This window comes from Ichthyophthirius multifiliis (genome assembly GCF_000220395.1).
Source record: "Ichthyophthirius multifiliis unplaced genomic scaffold scaff_1120509249686, whole genome shotgun sequence".
NCBI classification, from domain to species: Eukaryota; Ciliophora; class Oligohymenophorea; order Hymenostomatida; genus Ichthyophthirius; species Ichthyophthirius multifiliis.
This window is the reverse complement of record NW_004087459.1, coordinates 110736-130890: the sequence shown is the minus strand read 5'-3', so window position 1 is coordinate 130890 and position 20155 is coordinate 110736. Positions and strand designations below refer to the sequence as shown.

At 17.1% G+C, this 20155-nt stretch overlaps 3 protein-coding genes across 3 annotated transcripts, besides 43 other annotated features; all 3 read right to left on the bottom strand. All coding sequences in view use genetic code 6, as the record gives it.

Moving 5' to 3' along the window:
* Window positions 1–1759: 1759 nt before the first annotated feature.
* Window positions 1760–1808: a microsatellite.
* A 952-nt stretch (window positions 1809–2760) lies between these two features.
* Window positions 2761–2827: a microsatellite.
* A 2633-nt stretch (window positions 2828–5460) lies between these two features.
* Window positions 5461–5558: a microsatellite.
* Window positions 5501–5555: a microsatellite.
* Window positions 5559–5684: 126 nt separating the features above from the next.
* On the bottom strand, window positions 5685–7302 carry IMG5_023590 (leishmanolysin family protein, putative; the record flags this gene model as incomplete). The annotated part of the gene is made up of 2 exons (XM_004039391.1): window positions 5685–6073; window positions 6609–7302. The coding sequence occupies 2 exons, from the start codon at window positions 7300–7302 to the stop codon at window positions 5685–5687; spliced, it is 1083 nt and encodes a 360-aa protein (XP_004039439.1).
* A 934-nt stretch (window positions 7303–8236) lies between these two features.
* Window positions 8237–8285: a microsatellite.
* A 1498-nt stretch (window positions 8286–9783) lies between these two features.
* Window positions 9784–9828: a microsatellite.
* Window positions 9829–10057: 229 nt separating this feature from the next.
* On the bottom strand, window positions 10058–10612 carry IMG5_023580 (ribosomal protein, putative; the record flags this gene model as incomplete). The annotated part of the gene is made up of 1 exon (XM_004039390.1): window positions 10058–10612. A coding segment is annotated over one exon (429 nt), but the record flags the coding sequence as incomplete, so codon positions are not given.
* Window positions 10549–10579: a microsatellite.
* Window positions 10550–10582: a microsatellite.
* Window positions 10613–10711: 99 nt separating the features above from the next.
* Window positions 10712–10741: a microsatellite.
* Window positions 10742–11547: 806 nt separating this feature from the next.
* Window positions 11548–11590: a microsatellite.
* Window positions 11591–12681: 1091 nt separating this feature from the next.
* IMG5_023570 (hypothetical protein) lies at window positions 12682–15263 on the bottom strand (the record flags this gene model as incomplete). The annotated part of the gene is made up of 5 exons (XM_004039389.1): window positions 12682–12697; window positions 13373–13415; window positions 13536–13557; window positions 13725–14150; window positions 15126–15263. The coding sequence occupies 5 exons, from the start codon at window positions 15261–15263 to the stop codon at window positions 12682–12684; spliced, it is 645 nt and encodes a 214-aa protein (XP_004039437.1).
* Window positions 12957–13030: a microsatellite.
* Window positions 13738–13790: a microsatellite.
* Window positions 13758–13793: a microsatellite.
* Window positions 13888–14048: a microsatellite.
* Window positions 14475–14545: a microsatellite.
* Window positions 14483–14545: a microsatellite.
* Window positions 14486–14552: a microsatellite.
* Window positions 14531–14570: a microsatellite.
* Window positions 14663–14794: a microsatellite.
* Window positions 14664–14793: a microsatellite.
* Window positions 14671–14752: a microsatellite.
* Window positions 14672–14789: a microsatellite.
* Window positions 14673–14737: a microsatellite.
* Window positions 14686–14749: a microsatellite.
* Window positions 14708–14744: a microsatellite.
* Window positions 14723–14805: a microsatellite.
* Window positions 14754–14828: a microsatellite.
* Window positions 14875–14913: a microsatellite.
* Window positions 14875–14918: a microsatellite.
* Window positions 14879–15006: a microsatellite.
* Window positions 14880–14906: a microsatellite.
* Window positions 14903–14991: a microsatellite.
* Window positions 14910–14952: a microsatellite.
* A 229-nt stretch (window positions 15264–15492) lies between the features above and the next one.
* Window positions 15493–15534: a microsatellite.
* Window positions 15535–16447: 913 nt separating this feature from the next.
* Window positions 16448–16553: a microsatellite.
* Window positions 16552–16582: a microsatellite.
* Window positions 16583–16761: 179 nt separating this feature from the next.
* Window positions 16762–16816: a microsatellite.
* Window positions 16765–16799: a microsatellite.
* Window positions 16766–16799: a microsatellite.
* Window positions 16767–16818: a microsatellite.
* A 556-nt stretch (window positions 16819–17374) lies between these two features.
* Window positions 17375–17431: a microsatellite.
* A 1368-nt stretch (window positions 17432–18799) lies between these two features.
* Window positions 18800–18847: a microsatellite.
* A 238-nt stretch (window positions 18848–19085) lies between these two features.
* Window positions 19086–19128: a microsatellite.
* Between the last annotated feature and the right edge of the window lie 1027 nt (window positions 19129–20155).

Here is a 20155-nt window from a genome sequence, read left to right as displayed (position 1 = left end):
TTTAACAAGTATTATAAAAACAAATAGTATCAAAATTAAAATTAAATTTGTCAATGAAAACATAAATCCGTAATTTTATAGTACTCTTTATCCAAAGCTTAATATTTCTTCTTATTTTAATTCTACTAATTATTATTTTGTTTTTATAGTAATATATCCTATTTCATTACATTTACATACATAATAAATAAAAGTTGATAAACTATTCATAAATTCACATTTGCCTTCAAAATATTAACTTTTTTCATTATAAATAGCACATATAGGGTCATTTACATTCGTTATTTTTTAAAGAAAAACTAAAAAAGTCGAATTGTTACTTGAAATATAATTTTTGATTTCTTTTTTTTAATTTTGATTAAGGAATCCTATATATACTATATCACTAATTTTTTTATTATCTTAAATATTAATAAAAGGATTCGAAGAAAATTATATAAAATAAATCGAGAATTCTAATATATTCTAATAACTCAAAAATGCTTATAAATTCACCAAAAAATCATATGAAAATTCTACTAATTTTAAATAATTTTATTACTATTAAAGATTTCTGATATTCTTTTCTTATTAAAATTACTTTTAAAAATCAACTAAATTTTTCACAAAAACATTATTTATTTAAAGATAAGCAGAATTAGATTTAACAAAAAAATACTGATTCTATCCTAAAGAAAAAAAAGCTTAATTTTATACAATATGATGCAAAATGTACAAAGAATCCTAATTGAATTAATAAAATTCATCTGCATAAGCCTACAAAGACCCTCCTTCTTGATTTCCATATATATTAAAACTGGTTTTGAGGATATTAGATATAGATTTTTATGAACCAACAAAATACTAAGTTTGAAAATAAACAAACTAGCATATTTGGAAAAAATTATTGAAGATATCTAGCAAAAAATTAAATGTTTCTTGCTTTAAATTACTTAAATAAATAAAATTCCTTAAATTTCTTTCGAAACTAATAATAGAAGTCCTATTAAACATATCAAAAAATTTACTATTTTATAATAAAGCATTTGCAAATTCTATTTAATTGTATTAATCTGCCCCGAAAATATCTAAACTATTAATCAAAATAAAAACATTGTCTTAAATATATTCCTTTTCTGATTTATCATATTAGCAGAAATATCCCGCAAAACCAGGTTGACATTCACAGAATATTCTCTTATTTAAAATGCTACAAGTCCCTTAATTATTACAAATAAGTTAATTACTACAACTTTATATTTACTATTAAGTAATTTAATTATTATTAAGATTTATATTCGTTGTTGATGTTATATTTGTATTATAAAATTCTTAAACTTTATTTATTTAAATAAGAGTTTTTTAAATTATATCAGAGTTTATTCTTACTAAGGAATTTGAAAATGAATATAATTAGAATAATGTACTAACGCCTTATTTTTATATTTGTTTTAATATTTCTTTTGGAGATAACTATAAAGGATCTATTTATACAGATATTGTTGCATCTAATTTAAAGTCTTAAGAATCTATTTCTAAAAATATAGTATATTATTATTATTCTTCTTGATAAGGAAATACATATAATAATTCTATATCTTGTGATGATATACCTTCGTAAATTTTTAAATCAGGAATTAGTTTTGCAGGTGTTGTAGCTATAATTTAATATTTAAATAATCCATAAGGCCAATATAAACTTTTAATTTTAAATTATTATTATACAGATTATCCTCTTTTTGGTGTAATAAAAAGTTATGCTTTAATTAATTTATTTTTAATATTATATATATATATATATAAATATATATATATATTTATATATATATTTAAAGTACTTTAAGGTTTAATTATAGTATAAATATCTGTAGAAGAAATGTATTTTTCATTATTAACTTTTATTTCTAATTAAAGAATATAATGTCTATCGCTTAATAGATTTTCTCCTTTTATTATAAGTTTAGATTAATTTCTAACAGTATTTTTAAAAAAGTCAAGTTCTTTTTCATTTTTATCTAACTATAGAGACCAAAAATACGATTATACTGCATGAATAGACACAATTTGCGAGAGAATTTCATAATTTTTAATAAATCCAAATGATCCCTAATTATCTGAAATAATTTTAATTATCGGCCTATCACTAAAATAACATGTTTGATTTTGAACGTCTTTTAAAAGCAGATTTTGAGGATGCTCGCATTTATTTTTACAAGAATTTTATAAAAGAAAATAATTTTATGCACAAAATGTGCAATCTTCCAAGCAAGGAAAACACATTCCATCTTTTTCTAAAAATCCTTTCTCACAACTATTTCTACAGATATGACGATATAAATGAACATGGAATAAATATCCACTTATACATGAAGTGCAATCACTTTCTAAAGGACCTTCACATGTTTTGCATGTAAAATGACATTTTTCGCATGTATCATATTCATTATTTGAACTTCTATAAAATCCATCATAACAATTAGAGACACAAATAATATCATTTTCAATTAAAACTTTAAAAGAACTAATTGGACATTATTTTTCACATCGATTATTAATTGTATTTTTAGAAGAATATAAAGTTGGACAATTTCTTACACATATTTAAGTATGAGGATCTCCAAAAAGTCCATCCGAACATTTTTCTACACAATTATTTCCAATTATAAACCAATTTAAATTATAACATTTTAAACAAAAAGTTAGACCTTAACTATCAATTTAACATTATTTACACCGAGCACCACATTATAAACCACAAAATGTGTGATATCTTAGAAAAAAATATATATTATATAAATATATATATATAAATATAAATATTTATATATATATATTTATATATAAATATTTACATTTTAATTATATATACATATATAATTTTTTTTTTTATATTTATTTTTTTAAAATAAATTTTTAATTAATCATTTATTATTATATTTTTTAAATTTTCTTCATATTTTAATAATATTTCTATAATATTTATATTTATAAATGTACTAATTAATTGGTATGGCACAAAAATATCCTTATTCTATAGTACATGTTTTTGAGCATCCTTTTATTATTAATTCTCCTACATCGCAAAATTCAAATCCTCCAAGTTTTGGTTCTACAACATATTCATCTCCACAAACAGAGTTGCATAATGAAGATTTATTTGGATACTAAGTACATTTCCATCCTACTTCTATTTGGCAGTTTTCATCACATCCATCATAATTTTTTAGGTTTCCATCATCGCACACATTATTTCCTTAATCTTTTAATTCATATTTATCTAATATTCCATCTCCGCATTTAGATTTTGCGCATCCTCCTACTAAATTATCAAAGTAAATTTCTTATTCATCACATTTTAAGCATTATGTACTAATGTCATCTCCATAACATTTTAAACAACCTTGAGGACATTCTATTTAATTTTTTTAATTATAAAGTATAATTTTTATTTTTTTAAGAATTACTTGTACATATTCCGTTTTTATTGTAATAACCGTAACTTCTTAAATGAGAAGGAATTTGATTTTCTGAACAATCCAATAAACAATATCTATCTATTTGATTTATTATTAATTAAACAGTTCCACTTCTGCATTCTTAACAAATGTTTTAAGAACTTGAGCAAGAAACACATAATTCACTACACACTATAATTATATTTAATCATTATATAAAATTTTTATAAATAAATTAAATTTACAAAAACATATTTCTTAATTATCTTATTTCCCTTCATTAGTCCCTGAAGGGCATTTAGATAAACAAATAGAATATTAATATTATATTTGTAAAATAGTTAATTATAAATATTGATATTTTTTCATTCCTTATTGACATATTGTACAATTATTTTCTTAATAAACACATTCTAAACAATTATCGCTGCAAGCTTATTTTTTTTAAAAAAAATTATAAAAAACTAAACAAAAAAATACATATAATTAATATTTACGAAAGCAAGCTTTCTAATATTCATAAAATTTCGGTTAGCATTTAGAATCGCATGAGCCTTAATATTATCCTTATAAAATAAATCCATCTTTACATAAAATACATTAATTAGGATTCCTTCCTATACATTTCAAACAATTTGGCTAAGGACAATCGATACACTTTCCTTATTCATTATTATAAACAATTCTTTGATTTACTTTTTATTTTTAAAATAAAAACTAAAAAATTATATTTACAAAAAGAAATGCCTACATACTAATTAGAAGCGCACTAAGAAACACAAACTCCGTTTTATAAAAAAAAGCCAGCTTCACAAGAAAGGCATTATATTTTTTTATTTACATCAAGTTAGCAAGTATTACAATTACTTTAATTATTTAATTAACAATCTTAGCAAACCAAAGACTATATACTATCTTATATTTAAATAAAGGAAAATTGTCCATCAGGACATTTTTAAATACAGGTGAAATTTTAAACATTTAAAGAAAAATTGGAAGAACATTATAAACAATAAGTAGGTGTATTTTCACATTTCTCACAATTCAAAGCACAATTTATACATTTTCCCATTTATTAATCAGAACTTATCACGCCTAAAATTTAATTAGATTTGCATTTTTTACACCCTTATATAGTTTCGTTTGCACATTCAACGCATGATGAATTACATTATTAACAATATAAATTTGATTAATTATAAAAATAACCCGATTTGCATTCCTAAATACATTAAATTTTATTTTATGTAACCTCCGAAGAGTTTTAATATCCTTTTATTTTTATAAAATTTAGCAAACATTTATCACAATCGTTTTATATTGTACATAAAGTACAGTTATTTAAACAAGCTTTTTTAAAAATAAAATAGTATAAAAATTTAGTTATATATTTTTTACGTAGGCATTAATTTGTTTAAGAATCTTTCATAAAACCCATATCACATTCTGTTATGCATTTATTTTAACTTAAAAAATACTAAATTAACTATCCGTTTACATTTTATGATTAACATGATAAACAAATTTAGCTTGAAGAACATGTTTTGCATGGGGAAACACATTCTTTTATATTTTTATTAATTTTATTATAATTTAATTATTAAATTTTTTACATAAACATTTTTAAATATTAGATTAATCATATCCGGAATAAAATCCTTCGGGACATATGGAAATACAATTTCCATCTTTTAAAGAATAATTTTGATTACATTCAGCACATTTTATATCTGAAATACATTTGAAGCAATTTAAAATTTAACATTCTTAATTATAATTTTTTTATAAAAATAATATTGTATATATTATTTTTACAAATGCATAACATTTACCCTAAAACAGAATTATCTATAGCAGAATAGAATCCATCTGTACATTATTAAATGCATTAACCTTCTTATTTATATTGGTAAATTCCAGAACAAGTAAGACATACTATTTAATCATTTTTTAAAATACAGGTAGCACAATTCTGAATACATTCTTTTTATTATTAAATAATTTAAATATAAATAAAATTATGATAATATAAATATATAAATATATAATTATTGAATATAGGAATCTATAAATATATAAATATATAAATATATAAATATATAATATATATATATATATATAAATTTTTTACTTTCACAGTTTTAACTATTTTTTATATAAAAACCTTTACTTTAGTCACATTAACTAACACATATTCCTTCTTAAACAAAACGATTTATATTACTTTTACAACTAATACAAAAGGTATTTTCAATATTATTTTTAGTAGTTGGACCTTAAGAACATGTATTGCAGTTTTAATGACATTCTATTTTTTTTTATTATATTTTTATTTTTTTTATCATATTTACTTTAACATGATATAGATTTATTTCCTAAATCTTATATATAATAACCATTATTCGTATCACATTCAAACTAACAAATATTTTTTTCTTAATTAAAAAACATTTTTTCATAACAGTCTTTACATTAAGTACTTTAAGATATACAATTCTTACACGGAAAAGTACAAGGTTAGCAAGAGTTATTTGCTTAAACGAAAAAGTAACCGTCAGAGCATACAAAGCATTTCTAATTTCTTAAACAGGCTGTAGAACTTGAACAAAATTCACAAGTTTAACAACTCGCATTACATTCTGTTTGAAATTTTTTTTAATAGATAATTTTTTTTTAAAAAAAAATAGATTTTTATATTTTTACATAAACAGACTCTATTTTCTATGCCATCAATTATTTTAGAAAATTTATAATAGCCAGATTGACATGTTAATCCACATTTATTTTAATTTAAATCTAAATAATATAAAGGTGGACAAGAAATACAATTTTATGCAGAATTTTCACATGTAGCACAATTTTTATCACATTCTGTAACAAGTATATATAATTATATATTTAAAATAATATATAATAGAAATATTTTTTACTAAAACATCTTTCTTATATCGTAGATTCTCCTATATTAACAAAAAGAGAAAACCACCCATTTTTATAATCACATAAATCTGCACAATAACTAGGAAAGTCATTATCAATATTATTTATATTTAAAATTTTAGGTCTAATACAAGAAGTACAATTTTTAGCTGTGCTTTCACAACTTAAGCAATTAATATCACATTCTTATTAATATTAATTTTTATTTATAATTTAAAAAAAATATAAAGTTACTTAAGCATTTTCCTGTAGGATCATTATAAAATCCAAATCCACATTATTTCACACAAGAAGCCTTTTCCCCATTTTAAATAATGAAATAATCATTCCAACAAGCAGTACAATTGTCATTAAATTTTTCGCATTTATAACAATTATCACTACATTATCTGCAATAAAAGTTATCATCTATAAAAGAGCGTATTGTATCATTACACGTACTTTAACATTTATAATAAGGACTACTACTAACTTCTAATACTTCATTTATTTTACAACTAATACAGTTTGTAGACGTAATGCTACATGTTACACAGTTTGAATTACATTCTTTTTTAAAATTATTTTTAATTTAAAATATAAAAAAATAACCTTAACATATTCTGTTTAAATCTAAATAACTTCCTACTTAACATTATAGATCACAAGTAGATGTTTTTACATTCAAAAAAAAAGGGAAATAACAAGAAATGCATCTATTAGGTTATTAATTGCAATCTTTGCACTAAGTATTACACTATTAGCAAATTTGATTTGAATCTAAGTAGTAACCAACAATGCAACTTTTACAAATAGGAGTATAAGTAGTATCCATTTCACATAAAAGACAATAAGGTTTATTTAGATCAGTATTACAAGCTTAATAAATAAAATAATATTTAAAAATAATGTATTTTAATCTTACGAGTGCAAGTTTAATCCTTATCATTATTTATTTTTTAAATTGGACAACTACTTACGCAATTATTAGGTTATTAATTTGTATCTAAAAATAATCCACTATTGCACGATAAGCAATTAGTTGAAATATTTTAACATGTTTTACAATTAGAATTACAGACTAAATATATTTTATACATAAAAAATATTAAATTTATTATTATATAATAACTATTTTACCTAAACACTAATTTAAAATACTGTCGTAATAAAATCCTTCACTTTTTTTATTATTGCATTCATTTATAGTCGTGCAAGAAAATTAATTTTTTTGATTTAAAATTTAAATTTATATAAATTCCGAATCACATCTTAAGCAACTTATTATATTTTCACATAAACTACAATTCTGTATACAATCATCACATTTACCATTTAAAACATTTGCATAAAATTTCAAGTTACATTTAGTTTAACATACTCCTTAAGTAATTCCTTAAGATATTTATATTATTTATAAAAATCTTCCTACAGGGCATGTGACACAATTGTTATAATCATTTACACAACCAATACAATTTGAACTACAATCTTTAAAAAATAATTAATAAAATAAATAATAATATATATTTATTTATACTTATGCATTTTCTGTTTGTATCAAAATATTATGTGGCAGGAAAATTACATTATGATAGACAAGTATATTCTTGACTTTTAAATCTGTCAGACAAATTAAAATCTAAATATTTATAAATATCACAAGAAGTACAATTAGTTATTGTATATTAACATGTTAAACAATTAGAATCACATTTAAAACATGTTTAATTGATTGCAACAAAACCTAAGGAACATAAAGAAACACATATGTTTTATTATAAAAAAAATTATTAAGTGCATTATGTGCATTAAGTATCAGATAAGCAATTTAAACAATTTAAAGAACATTCTTTTTTTTATGTAATTATATATATATATATATATGTATATATTTTAATATTTTTCCATATTATTATTTAAATTATTTTTTTTTTTATTTTTTTAATTTAAAACTAATTTTATTATTCTTACATTAACATTATCCTGTCTCTGTTAAAAAATATTTTTATTCGCATCCCAAACATACTTAATTTGTTTAACATAAATTACAATTAGGTAATTAATTTTTACAATCTAATTTATATATTATATTTAAAATTTAATATTAAAATAATTATTTTTATTTTATTTTACCTTCACATTTTCTATTTACTTCGTCCTTATATTAATATGAAAAACATTGTTTAGAGCATATTTTTATTAAAAAATAATAACCTTAAATACATTTTATGCAAATTTTTTATGTATCACTTTATTATTCACAATAATCGATTTATGATTTAACTTTATAATATAAATTATTTATTTAATATAATAAAAAATTTTTAATATTTTATACTTATCATTATTATATGATATATTGAAAGAATAAATTAATATTTCATTTTTTTTTTTTTTGAATTTATTTAATTTTTTTTTTTACTAAAAAAAAAATATTTGACTAAAATTTAAATTGAAAAATATAAAAAAAAAATATGAATAATTTCTAATATAAACTTAAATAAGCATTATAAAATATAGAAATAGAACTTTAAATTTTAATAAAAAAAAAATGTGATTAAATATATAATCAATTTGAACCTGATAATTAAGATTTAGTATATTTAAATACACTTCATATAGGCTTAAATAAATTTAACGTCTAAATAAAGTCTTAATTATAAAATATATTTAAAAATTATTACAATATAATATAATTAAATTATATAAATCGAGAAATGTTTTGCGAAATATTATAAAAGAATTAAATTTTTCACATCTTAATAATAGAGTATTTAAATTATTTTTTAAGTTTTAAATATAAATAAAAAAAAAGTTATGATATATAATTAATACAATAAGAAATTTTGAAATTAAAAGCATAATATCATGAATAAGAAAGGCATAAGAAGTTTATAGAAAAAGAAATATTGAATTAAACTCCCTCTTTTAATAAAAAAAAATAGAGTTGTGATATTACAAATTTCAATCAAAATACGATTAAAATAAATTAAAATCGTTCTAAATCTCCTTTAAGAAATTTAAAGTAATTGATAAAAAAAATATATAAGAGTATATATTATATACCAATAAAAAAAATAGTTTAAGTATTGGATATTAAGAAATTTATTAAATAAAAAAAATGCATAAATAGGAAATCCTCAAATAATAAAATTAAAAAAAAAAATTCAAATAAAATGAGATTTTTAAAAAAATTTTATTAAAAAATAATGAGTCTATAAAAAAAATAAATAAAGATGTGTAAAATATGATTATTGAATAAAAAAGTAATCATTTTTAAATATAATACCCTCTAAATTTAAAATAAATTAATTAAAAATGAAGATTTCTGTAAAATAAAATATAATTAGTACTTTAAATTTATTTAAGGTTTTTTCTATTGATTAAAAATAATATTACTTTATATAATTAATAAAATATGATATTTTATATTTATATATAATAAATATATAAATATAATAAAAATATTTATTAATTATTTTTTTTATTTTTATATAAGTAAGATTTAATTTATTTTATTTAAATGATTTTTTTTTTTATAATTAAAAAAAAAATCAATTATTAAATTCCTATTATATAAAATTATATTTATTATAAACATAAATATATATATATAAAAAAATGAAGAAAAAAAAATTTAATCAATATAAAATTATAATTATAATATAAAAAGAAAAAAAAAAAAATTGTTTTTCAAACTTATTTTTGACGTTTAAATATTTTGAAAATTTATATAAATACATTTATTATTTCCAATAAAAAATAATAAAAAAATAATATTTTAATAATAGCAAAGAAGTTACTTTTTAAAAAATAAAAACTTATTCATTTTTTAAGAGCTCCTTCAACTACTTTCTTTTCATCTTCGGTAATTTCTGGAGCATATTTTCTAATTGCTAAAGAAGAGCATCCTCTAATTTTTTTAGCTTCATTTTTAGCATTAGTTTTGAAATGTCCTAACCATTGTCCGATTTCAGTTCTTTTGACTCCTGTAATTAATCCTATTTCATTTTTTTTGCAAAGAGCTTTTACAAGTTTAACATAGTTAGCTTCTGAACAATCATCAGCTAAAACTACGAATAAAGCTTATTTTGCTTCAAGAACTCTGCAAACTTCGTGAAGTCCTCTTGAAATTGTGTCTTAACATTAAGAACTTTTAATAACTTTTGATAATGTTTCGTGGATTTCGCTCATTTTTTTTTTTTTTAATTTTTTTTTTTTTTTAAAAAAATAATTTTTATTTTCTTATTTTTTTTTTTTTTTTTTTTGAATATTATTTTTATATCTTATAAAATTAGTTTTGATTTTTTATTAAAAAAATATATTTAACTTTTAATTATTTTTATATATACTTTAAAAAAATAAAATAAAAAAAATTAAAATAATAAATTTATTAAAAATAAAAAATATCAAATAATGTCAATATATTTATGCTTCCCATAAACAAAATACGAAAAACTTAAATCTCAAAATCTTCCAAACCAAATTCTAATCGCATTCAATCCCCAAGAAGGAGTTTTTAACCTTCAACCAATATCTGAATTATAATAAAAGACTTAAAGAAGCATCCAAATATATTTAAATGAATTAAAAAAGTTAATAACGGAAAGTACATAGAGCCAAAATAAAAAATTTTAAATAATTAGAATAATTAAAAAATTAAATATAATAATATTTATTATAATATTAATTTCATTCTTTTTAATAGCATTATATGCAAATGACGCGAATTCTTCATAATTTTTAACTGGGATAATTTTGCTAATGTTAGGCTTTTTCTTCCTTATTTTTTTCTGGATTATTTCTATTACTACTTTTACTTTTGCTTTAAATAATATTATTTCAGATTTTTAATTTTCTATATCTTAAATTAAAAATTTTTCGTCTTTTTTTCATATAGAAATTGATGAAATTTCACTTTTTATAAGTTTCTCTTATGAAAATTCTATTTTATAATAAAATTAGGAAGAAATAAACTCCTCTGAAACCAAATCAATAAAAATTGAAAAAAAACGCTTTTTTATTAAAGGAGAAAGCACAGGGAAAATTGAGGAACAAATAAATAATAAAATAAGAATAAAAAAAATCGTTTTGAGTAATGAAGATATATAAAATAGTCAAAATATTAACAATGTAGATATAAATACTCTAATATCATTTAGAAATAAAGGCATTTTGATAAATTAAACACAAAATATAACCTAAAATATGACCTAAAATATAACTAAAAATAATTAGCTTTTATCTTTTAGTGAAGACAATGATGATGATATTGTAGACGAGAATACAGACTATTAACTTTTCTCATAAAAAAATTTACATTCTGAATAGTAAGAAGAATATGTTTCTTAAATTATTGAAGAAAATTAAAGCTAAAATATTTTTCAAAAAAATTCACAATAAAATTTTATCATTTCAGATTACAAAAACTCAAAATTATATAAATAAAGATAACTTTCAAATGAAAAACCTTTAGGAGATAATGAAGAAATTGAAGAAGAAGATGAATTTATAGAATAAGGAAAAGAATTAAAAAATGATTAAAAATAACAAAATTCATTAAAATAAGAAGAAGAAGAAGAAGATGTTTTTTCATTTCCAGAAGAGAATTTCGATACAAAATTTGTTTTTAAATAAATTGGTAATTTTACATAAAAAACTACTTCGGAAAATTTGTAGATTTAAAATAATATCGAATATTAATAAAATATATAGCAATAAGAGAAATTTAGTGAAAATTAGGATTCGATTTCAATTAAAAGAAATCAAAAAATTGTTAATTTAGATGAAGATTCTAATTTTTAAGATATTTTTTCTAATTTTTAAGAAAATAACTAAGAAGAAGATTTATTAGAATATAAAGATCAGGATTTAAAATCAAAAAATTTCGAAAATCAATAAAATTATGAGGAAAATAATATTAAATAAGAGGAAAATTTCGAATTATAAGAATAAGATAATTAATTAATTCAAGAAAGTATAACTAATCAAAATTAATAATAAAATTCTTTAGAAAAATTAAATAATAATAATACTAATGTTATAATTAATTAAGAATAAGATTTATAAAATAAAATAAATGAAAAATCTATAAATATAGAAGAAAACGATTAAATCAATTAAAATCAATAAGAATATGAAGAAATTAAAGAAGAAGAAGAAAATATATAAATATAAAATGGAGATTTAAATTCAGAATAAATAGTATTTGATGATAAATTTTGAAATAAAAAAATTGAAAAATATATATTTATTTATGTTTATATACAATATTTATTTTTTTCCTCAAATATATTTATACCTAAAAGAATCAATATTTTTTTTTTCATTCATTTTGTTTTCTAAAAAAAAAATATAAATATTAATAAAATTAATGTACATATAAAGTATTAATTTATAAATTTATAAATAAATATGTGTTTCTATTTTTATTTTTTGATTAAACATTTTATATAATAATAGAAGTTTTTTGATATAATTTATATGTTTTTAAATTAGGTTAAACTTTAACTTTATAAAAGGTTTAATTAATTTAATAAAAGTAGATTTTTAACTTTGTTTTTATTAATTTATATTTTATTATTATCTGATTATTAATCCTTTATTTCTTATTTTTTTATTTATAATTTTTATATTTCTTAAATTTTTTCTTGTTTTATTTTATTTCATTTCTTTTTCAATTTATAAGTTTTTATTATTATAGATTTTAGATTTTAATTCATTATCTCTCTCTAAATTATTTATTGTTTTTAATTTGCTAATTTCTATTTTTTTATCGACTATATATTCGGTTAATTAATATATCGATATGTCTTTAGGCTTAGTTATCAATTAACTTATATAAAATATTTTGTAAATATATATATATATATATAAATTTCTTTTATTATTTGTTTTTAGAGATATTGCTATCAATATTAATAATGTAATTAATTATTTATTAAATTTTAAAATATTTTTTTAATTATAAAATAAATATATTTATATTTATTTAAAATGAAAAAGTAAATAAGTACTTTATTATTTTTTTTTAATCAAAAAATATAATTAATTTTTTTTCTATAAATAAAAAATTGAACATATAATCTATTTTTTTCAAATCAAAAAAATATTTTTCAATAAAAAATATTATTAATATAATTCTTTCCTCTCTCATATAAATTAACAATTTTATTATACATAACTTTCTTACTTTTTCTTCCTAAAAAAAAATATTAATTAATATATATAAATAAAAACAAAAAAATTACCTTTAATATTTTTATATTAAGAAGTTAATTATTTTTATCTATTTTCTTTATATTATTTGTTTGAAGTAATATTTTCTTTTTATTAATTATATTAAATGTATTGTTATTATTTAATAACTCCTCCTTCTCCATCTCCATCTTATTCATTTTCTCCATCTTCTCCATCATTTCCATCTTCTCCATCATTATCTTATTTTTTATTTTCGTCTTCCCCATCTTCCCATAAGGAAGTAATTGCATCATTAACATCTTAAACTGTATGTCCAACACCGTTAGCTGCGTCTCCTAAATTATTTGATACATTTGAAACACCATCACCTATATCCCCTCCTGCTTTTCCTATAGATTCTGCAGTATCTCCTAAATTAATTGAAGCTTTTGAAATACCATCACCCAAATCGCTTCCTGCTTTTCCTAAAGATTCTGTACTATCTCCTAAATTTGAACTTGTATTTCCAATTGCATGTAAACCATTCATAAAAGCTTCTCCGATATTTTAGGCCACATTATAATCTTCAGATATATATGGCTTTTCATCTTCACGCTATTATTTTTCTATATCATCATCATGTATTTTTTTTTTCGCGATGAAATTGAATTTGTAATTAAAAATAATAAAATTATTGCTTTTTTCATATTTTTTTATAATTATTCTTTTGTAAATTAAAATGTTATTTAATTATTTTTTTAATTGACAGTTTTTAAAAATAAATAATTAAAAAATGAAAAAACGAATTAATTATATTTATATTTTTTTAGTTAAAATTTTTTTAAAACGAAATAAAATAATAAATATTTATTTAAAAATAAATAATAAATATTGCTTTCATAATGATGAATTTATATTTAAAAGATATAAAAAGGAAATTTTAATAAAAAAAAAAAAATATATATATATTTAATTAAAAAATATGATAATATAATTTATTAAAAAAAAAATTATATAAAAGATAAAAATATTAAATAATTTTTTTTTAATAATAATATAAAAATTATATTATGTAAAATAATTAAATCATGAATATTTTATATAATAATATTATAATGACAATTTATTTAAAAAAAAAAAAATTAAAAAAAAATAAATAAAAATAAATAAATATAATAAATAAAAATTAAATAATATATAAAAAATAAAAAAATTAATTATAAATATTAAATATAAATTAAAAGAAATTAAATATAAAATGTATATTAAAAAAATATAAAAATAAAATATATAAGTATGTATATGGATATACAGATAAATATATCTTTAAATTTGAAACTAAATATATATAAATATAAATATATAAATATATAAATATTTATATTTATATTTATATATTATTTTTATATTTATATTTGTTTTTGTATGATATATATATTTTTAATATATATCATATCATATCATTTATATAACAATTCAAATATAATTTTATTATCATGTTTTTTCTTTGTTTACTAATACATATAATATATATATTAATCCATAATTAAATATAAATTTTATTCATATAATTTTTTCTCATAATCCTACAGATCCAGGATTTACTTAGGGTCTGCTATCTGTGTTACCTGTATTTTATTATTATCCTTATACTTATTTTTATAATCTTTTTGATCCATTTACAGTTAAAAATTATCTATAATAAGGGCTGTTTACGTTGTACAACATTTTTCTTTTATTTTATATATTATTTTTTATATTTAATCTTATAATTATAAATAATATGTAATTTTAAAAAAATATATAAATAATTTTATATATATAAAAACTAAATATTAATTTGTATTTTTTTAATTTATATACATACAAATCAATATATTTTTATATAAAAATTTTTAATATTATAATAATAATAACAATAATAATCATATTTATAAAGTAATACTTTATTAATTAATAATTTATTATAATTTATATTATTAAATTTTAATATTATTAATAATTTAATCGACTAATTTTTATTAATTAAACATAAACTAAAACCTTCCTTCTAAAACTCCTTTATGTTTTTCATTTCTTATTTCCAACAAAAAATTTTAAATTTCCTAATCAATATATTTATTTAATAAAAAAGTAAATATTTCTATTATTTTAATCTTTTTTTTTTATTAAAATAATATACAATTATCTCAAAACTATTTATCTTATCTTCTTAAAATAAATCTTTACTATAACCCTCAAAAGTTTCATCAAAATATGATTTTTAATAATCAATAACATTTTATTTTTTACTTAAGAATTATTCTTTTTAAAAATCGTTAAATAATACGTTTATTTCTACCTGAATTTTTTTCATATTTTATTATTTTTCTTTAAAATTAATTTATTATATTTCCACAACTAATATTGGTTGTTCTTATTTTTCTCCTAATCTCCCAAAAGATTCGCTGATATTAATTAATTAAAAATTATTTTCTTAAGAATAAAATGACTCTTCGAGTTCAGAGTTTATCATTTAAATATTTGTAGATAATGATTATTAATAACTTTCATGTAGTATTATATTATTTTATGATTGTAATGAAAAACATTCACTCTCTTCATATGCCTTTTCACTTTCTTCAAAGTTTTATTCAAATAATTAAAAGCGAATTTTCAAATCATTTAAATAATCAATATATTAGTTTACTATTTGCATTTTTAAATTTAACTATTATATTTTTGGATATTATTCTTATTAAAGAATTTAAATATTATTTTTCATTTATTGATAATATATAAATGAAAAAAAATGCTTCTTTTCTTTTTCTAATAAATACTTTTAGTATGATATTTTATTCTTTATTAAATCTATTCTTTATTAGGCTTAATCACTAATATCATTTGTTTTAAAACAATTATGAATATTTCCCATTATTATTATAATTATAATTATTATTATTATTATTATTATTATTATTATTATTATTATTATTATTATTATTATTATATATTTTTTAATAATATTATTATATTATTTTTTTTAATTTTTTTTTTTTTTAATTTTTACCAATTTTTATATAAATATTTCTAATATCAATTTGTTTTAGTATTTTTAAAAATTAAAAGTTTATTTCTTGATTTAAATATCTATATATATTTATGATATTATTATTAATTTAAATGAAATTATAAATTTAATTAATATTAAATCTATCTTATAATTTTTATTGTAAAAAAAACATATTTTTTTTTTTTATTATTATATTTTTTATATTATATATTATAATTTATTATTTTTTTAAAATAAAAGTTGATTATGTTAATATTAATATCTTTATAATTATATTTTTTATATATTTATATAATATTACCTTTACACAAAATTCAATAATAATTTTTATCGAAATATATAATTTATAGTGATGATAATATAATAAATTAATAATATTTTCAATACTCAATTAATTATTATTTTATATAAATTAAATCTGATATGAATAAATTAAAATTATTTGTTATTTATAAACAATTAATTATATATTATTTTAATTATTATAAAGTATATTAACATAATATTTTTAAATAATATGGAAAACTTAAAAGAGCCTTTAGATTTAATTAAGCATAGTTTAAATTAATAAGTATTTATTAAATGTAGAAATTCTCGTGAACTAAAAGGAAAATTAATAGCCTTTGATACACATTTAAATTTACTATTATAAGATGTTGAAGAAACATATTTTGAAGAAGAACACAATTAAGTATATTAAAATCAATTAAAAAGAAATTCTGCGATGCTTTATATGAGAGGCGATACCATAATTGCTATTTCACCTATTTTAAAAGGAATTCTTTGAATAAAATAAATAGTCATATAAAAAAAATATACATATAAGAAAAAAAAATATAAAAAATGGATTGTATATTTATGAAAATATAGATTTAAATAATAAAATATTATAAATAAATATAAAGAATTTATTATCATGTAATATATAATTGTAATTAAAAATTAATATTGATTTATTTGAAATATTTTATGAATTATTTTATTAAAAAAAAAAAATCTTAATAAATTTTAGATATATATAAAAAAAGCTTCTTAAATATTATTTTTTCTAAAATAATTATTATATTATAAATTTTTATATAAATGTTTTTTTAAAATATATTTTTAAATATCAGTATTTTTTTATTTTAAATAAAAATAATAATAATAATTATCATTATTGAAATTATATTATTATTAGAATAATTATATATTTATTTTTACTTAATATTAGTTATAATATAATCATTATTAAAGTTTTTTCTTTTATTCAAATTAAAAAGAAATAAATATAATATTTTATATTTTGAACTCAAAATTTCAAAATAATAAAATAAATGTAAAGTTTATGATAAAACTATTTTAAATGTAATATGTATAATCTATAATTAAATAATTAAAATTGATATAATTTTTAAGAAAATATAATTAAAATAAATTAGTTTATTTATTATGATATTTTAATTATAAAAATTATAATTTTAAAAAAATAAAATGATAATATATTCATTGCAAGAATTATAAAATATGTAAAATTAAAAAAATATAACTGCTATAACATTTGACTTCAGTGATATTAGGTATATTATTTCTTCTAATATATTTAATCATTTATCAAAAAAAAAATACAAAAAAACTAAAAAAAAAAAAAAATTAAAGAAGAAGTAATTCAACAGTAGGAAATAATGGTATTACTTCTATATCTCAATTTTTATATAGATGTATTGATTTGAATTCTTTAAATATAAATTTTTGGTAATTATAAATAAATGCTAATTAATAAAAAAAGAGCATATTATATAAATAAAAGTTAGAATAATATAAAAGACAAAAGTGCAGCAAAAATAGGCTATGTTATATCTCGTCAGAAGTATCTCTGTGATTTAAAAATAGATATGAGTTTTAACAAAATAACTGATTTAGGATTAAATAATCTTGGATAGGGAATATATGCATGCCAAAACATATAAAGTTTATAAATTAATTTAAAGTATAAAAAATAAAAATATTTTATTATAAATTTCATTTTTTTGTTATATTCATTTTAGAAATAATTAAATTGGAGATAAAGGACTAACTTATTTAAGTTCTTCTTTATCATAAAAATAAATTTTAACTTGTCTTAATATTAATTTATCCTAAAATTAAATTGGTGATTAGGGAATAAAAATATTTTCACAATATATTTCATAATAATAAAATTTACTCGAACTTTCAATTTCTCTTTGGTATATTTTTAATTTTTTTATAATTTTTATCAATTTTATTTTAATTTTGTTTTTAAAAAGGAGAAATTTTTAGCCGATTAAGGCGGTTTTTGGTTAGGATAAGGAATTTCAAAATGTACTAAATTAAATAAATTGACATTATAGTTATGGTAAATTATTTATTTTAATATATCCACATTATTATTGAAAAAAGGGCTAATGAGATAGGAGATTATGGAGCATCTTAAATTATTAAAGGAGTTTGTTAGTGTAGTAATTTAACTTATCTTTTTATTGATTTAGGGTTTTTGAATTTTTTATAATTTATCAATTATTTTATTATATATTTAAATTAAAAAAAAAATAATTAAAATAGATGCAATAAAATTGGAGATTAAGGAATTTAAGATATTGGAAAAAGTCTAATAAAAACTGATAAAATAAACAATTTTACAATAAGATTAGAGTAAATAAATTATATTTTTAAATTTAAAAAAAATAAAATGTATAGTTAAACTTTTATAACAGATTAAGGAATTAGTACCTTGATGAAATAATTAAAAAATTAAAATAATATTAAAAAATTTACAATAAACATTAGGTGACTAATTATTTATATTTTTGATAGATTTTACTAAATTATTTTTAAAAAAAGAGCTGCTTCAATAGGTTTTAAGGGAATCACAGCAATAATTAATAGCTTTAAAAAAACAGATATTTACTAATTTTAATCAGATTTTTTGTAAAATAAATGTTTTACTATTTATATTTTATTTTAAATATAAGGTTAACCTAAGTAGGAGGAAAATAAAATTATTAATAATTAAAAAATAAAATAAGAAAAAAATTACCAAAACTTATATCATATTAAATATGATTAATAAATAAATAGAAAAATAAAAAAAGGATATATATTAAAAATACTATTATAAAGTAATGTAAAAGAATAATTAAAAATTTCATAAATATATGTATTTATTTTTATATATATTAAACATCTTCATTTTAATTTTTTACAAAAAAAATATTAATATATAAAAATTTATATTAATATATTTTTTATTAAAAAGAGAAATATTTTTATATAATAATATTTTATTTGCATTAAATGATATAATATATTTTAATAGTATAATTACCTTATTTAATAATATGTACAGGGATTGCATAAATAAATTTTTAAAGGACTATACCTATGGCAAGTGGATTTTATCATTAAATATTATTTTAAAGCGATAATTTTTGGAATAATCAAAAATCGATAATGTCTTAAGATGGTGAAATATAAATACAAATAGTAAAAATGAAATATTTTAATTATAAAGACTTATTAATATTTGTTTAAAATCAAAATATTCGTATAAATTAGAAATAATATATTT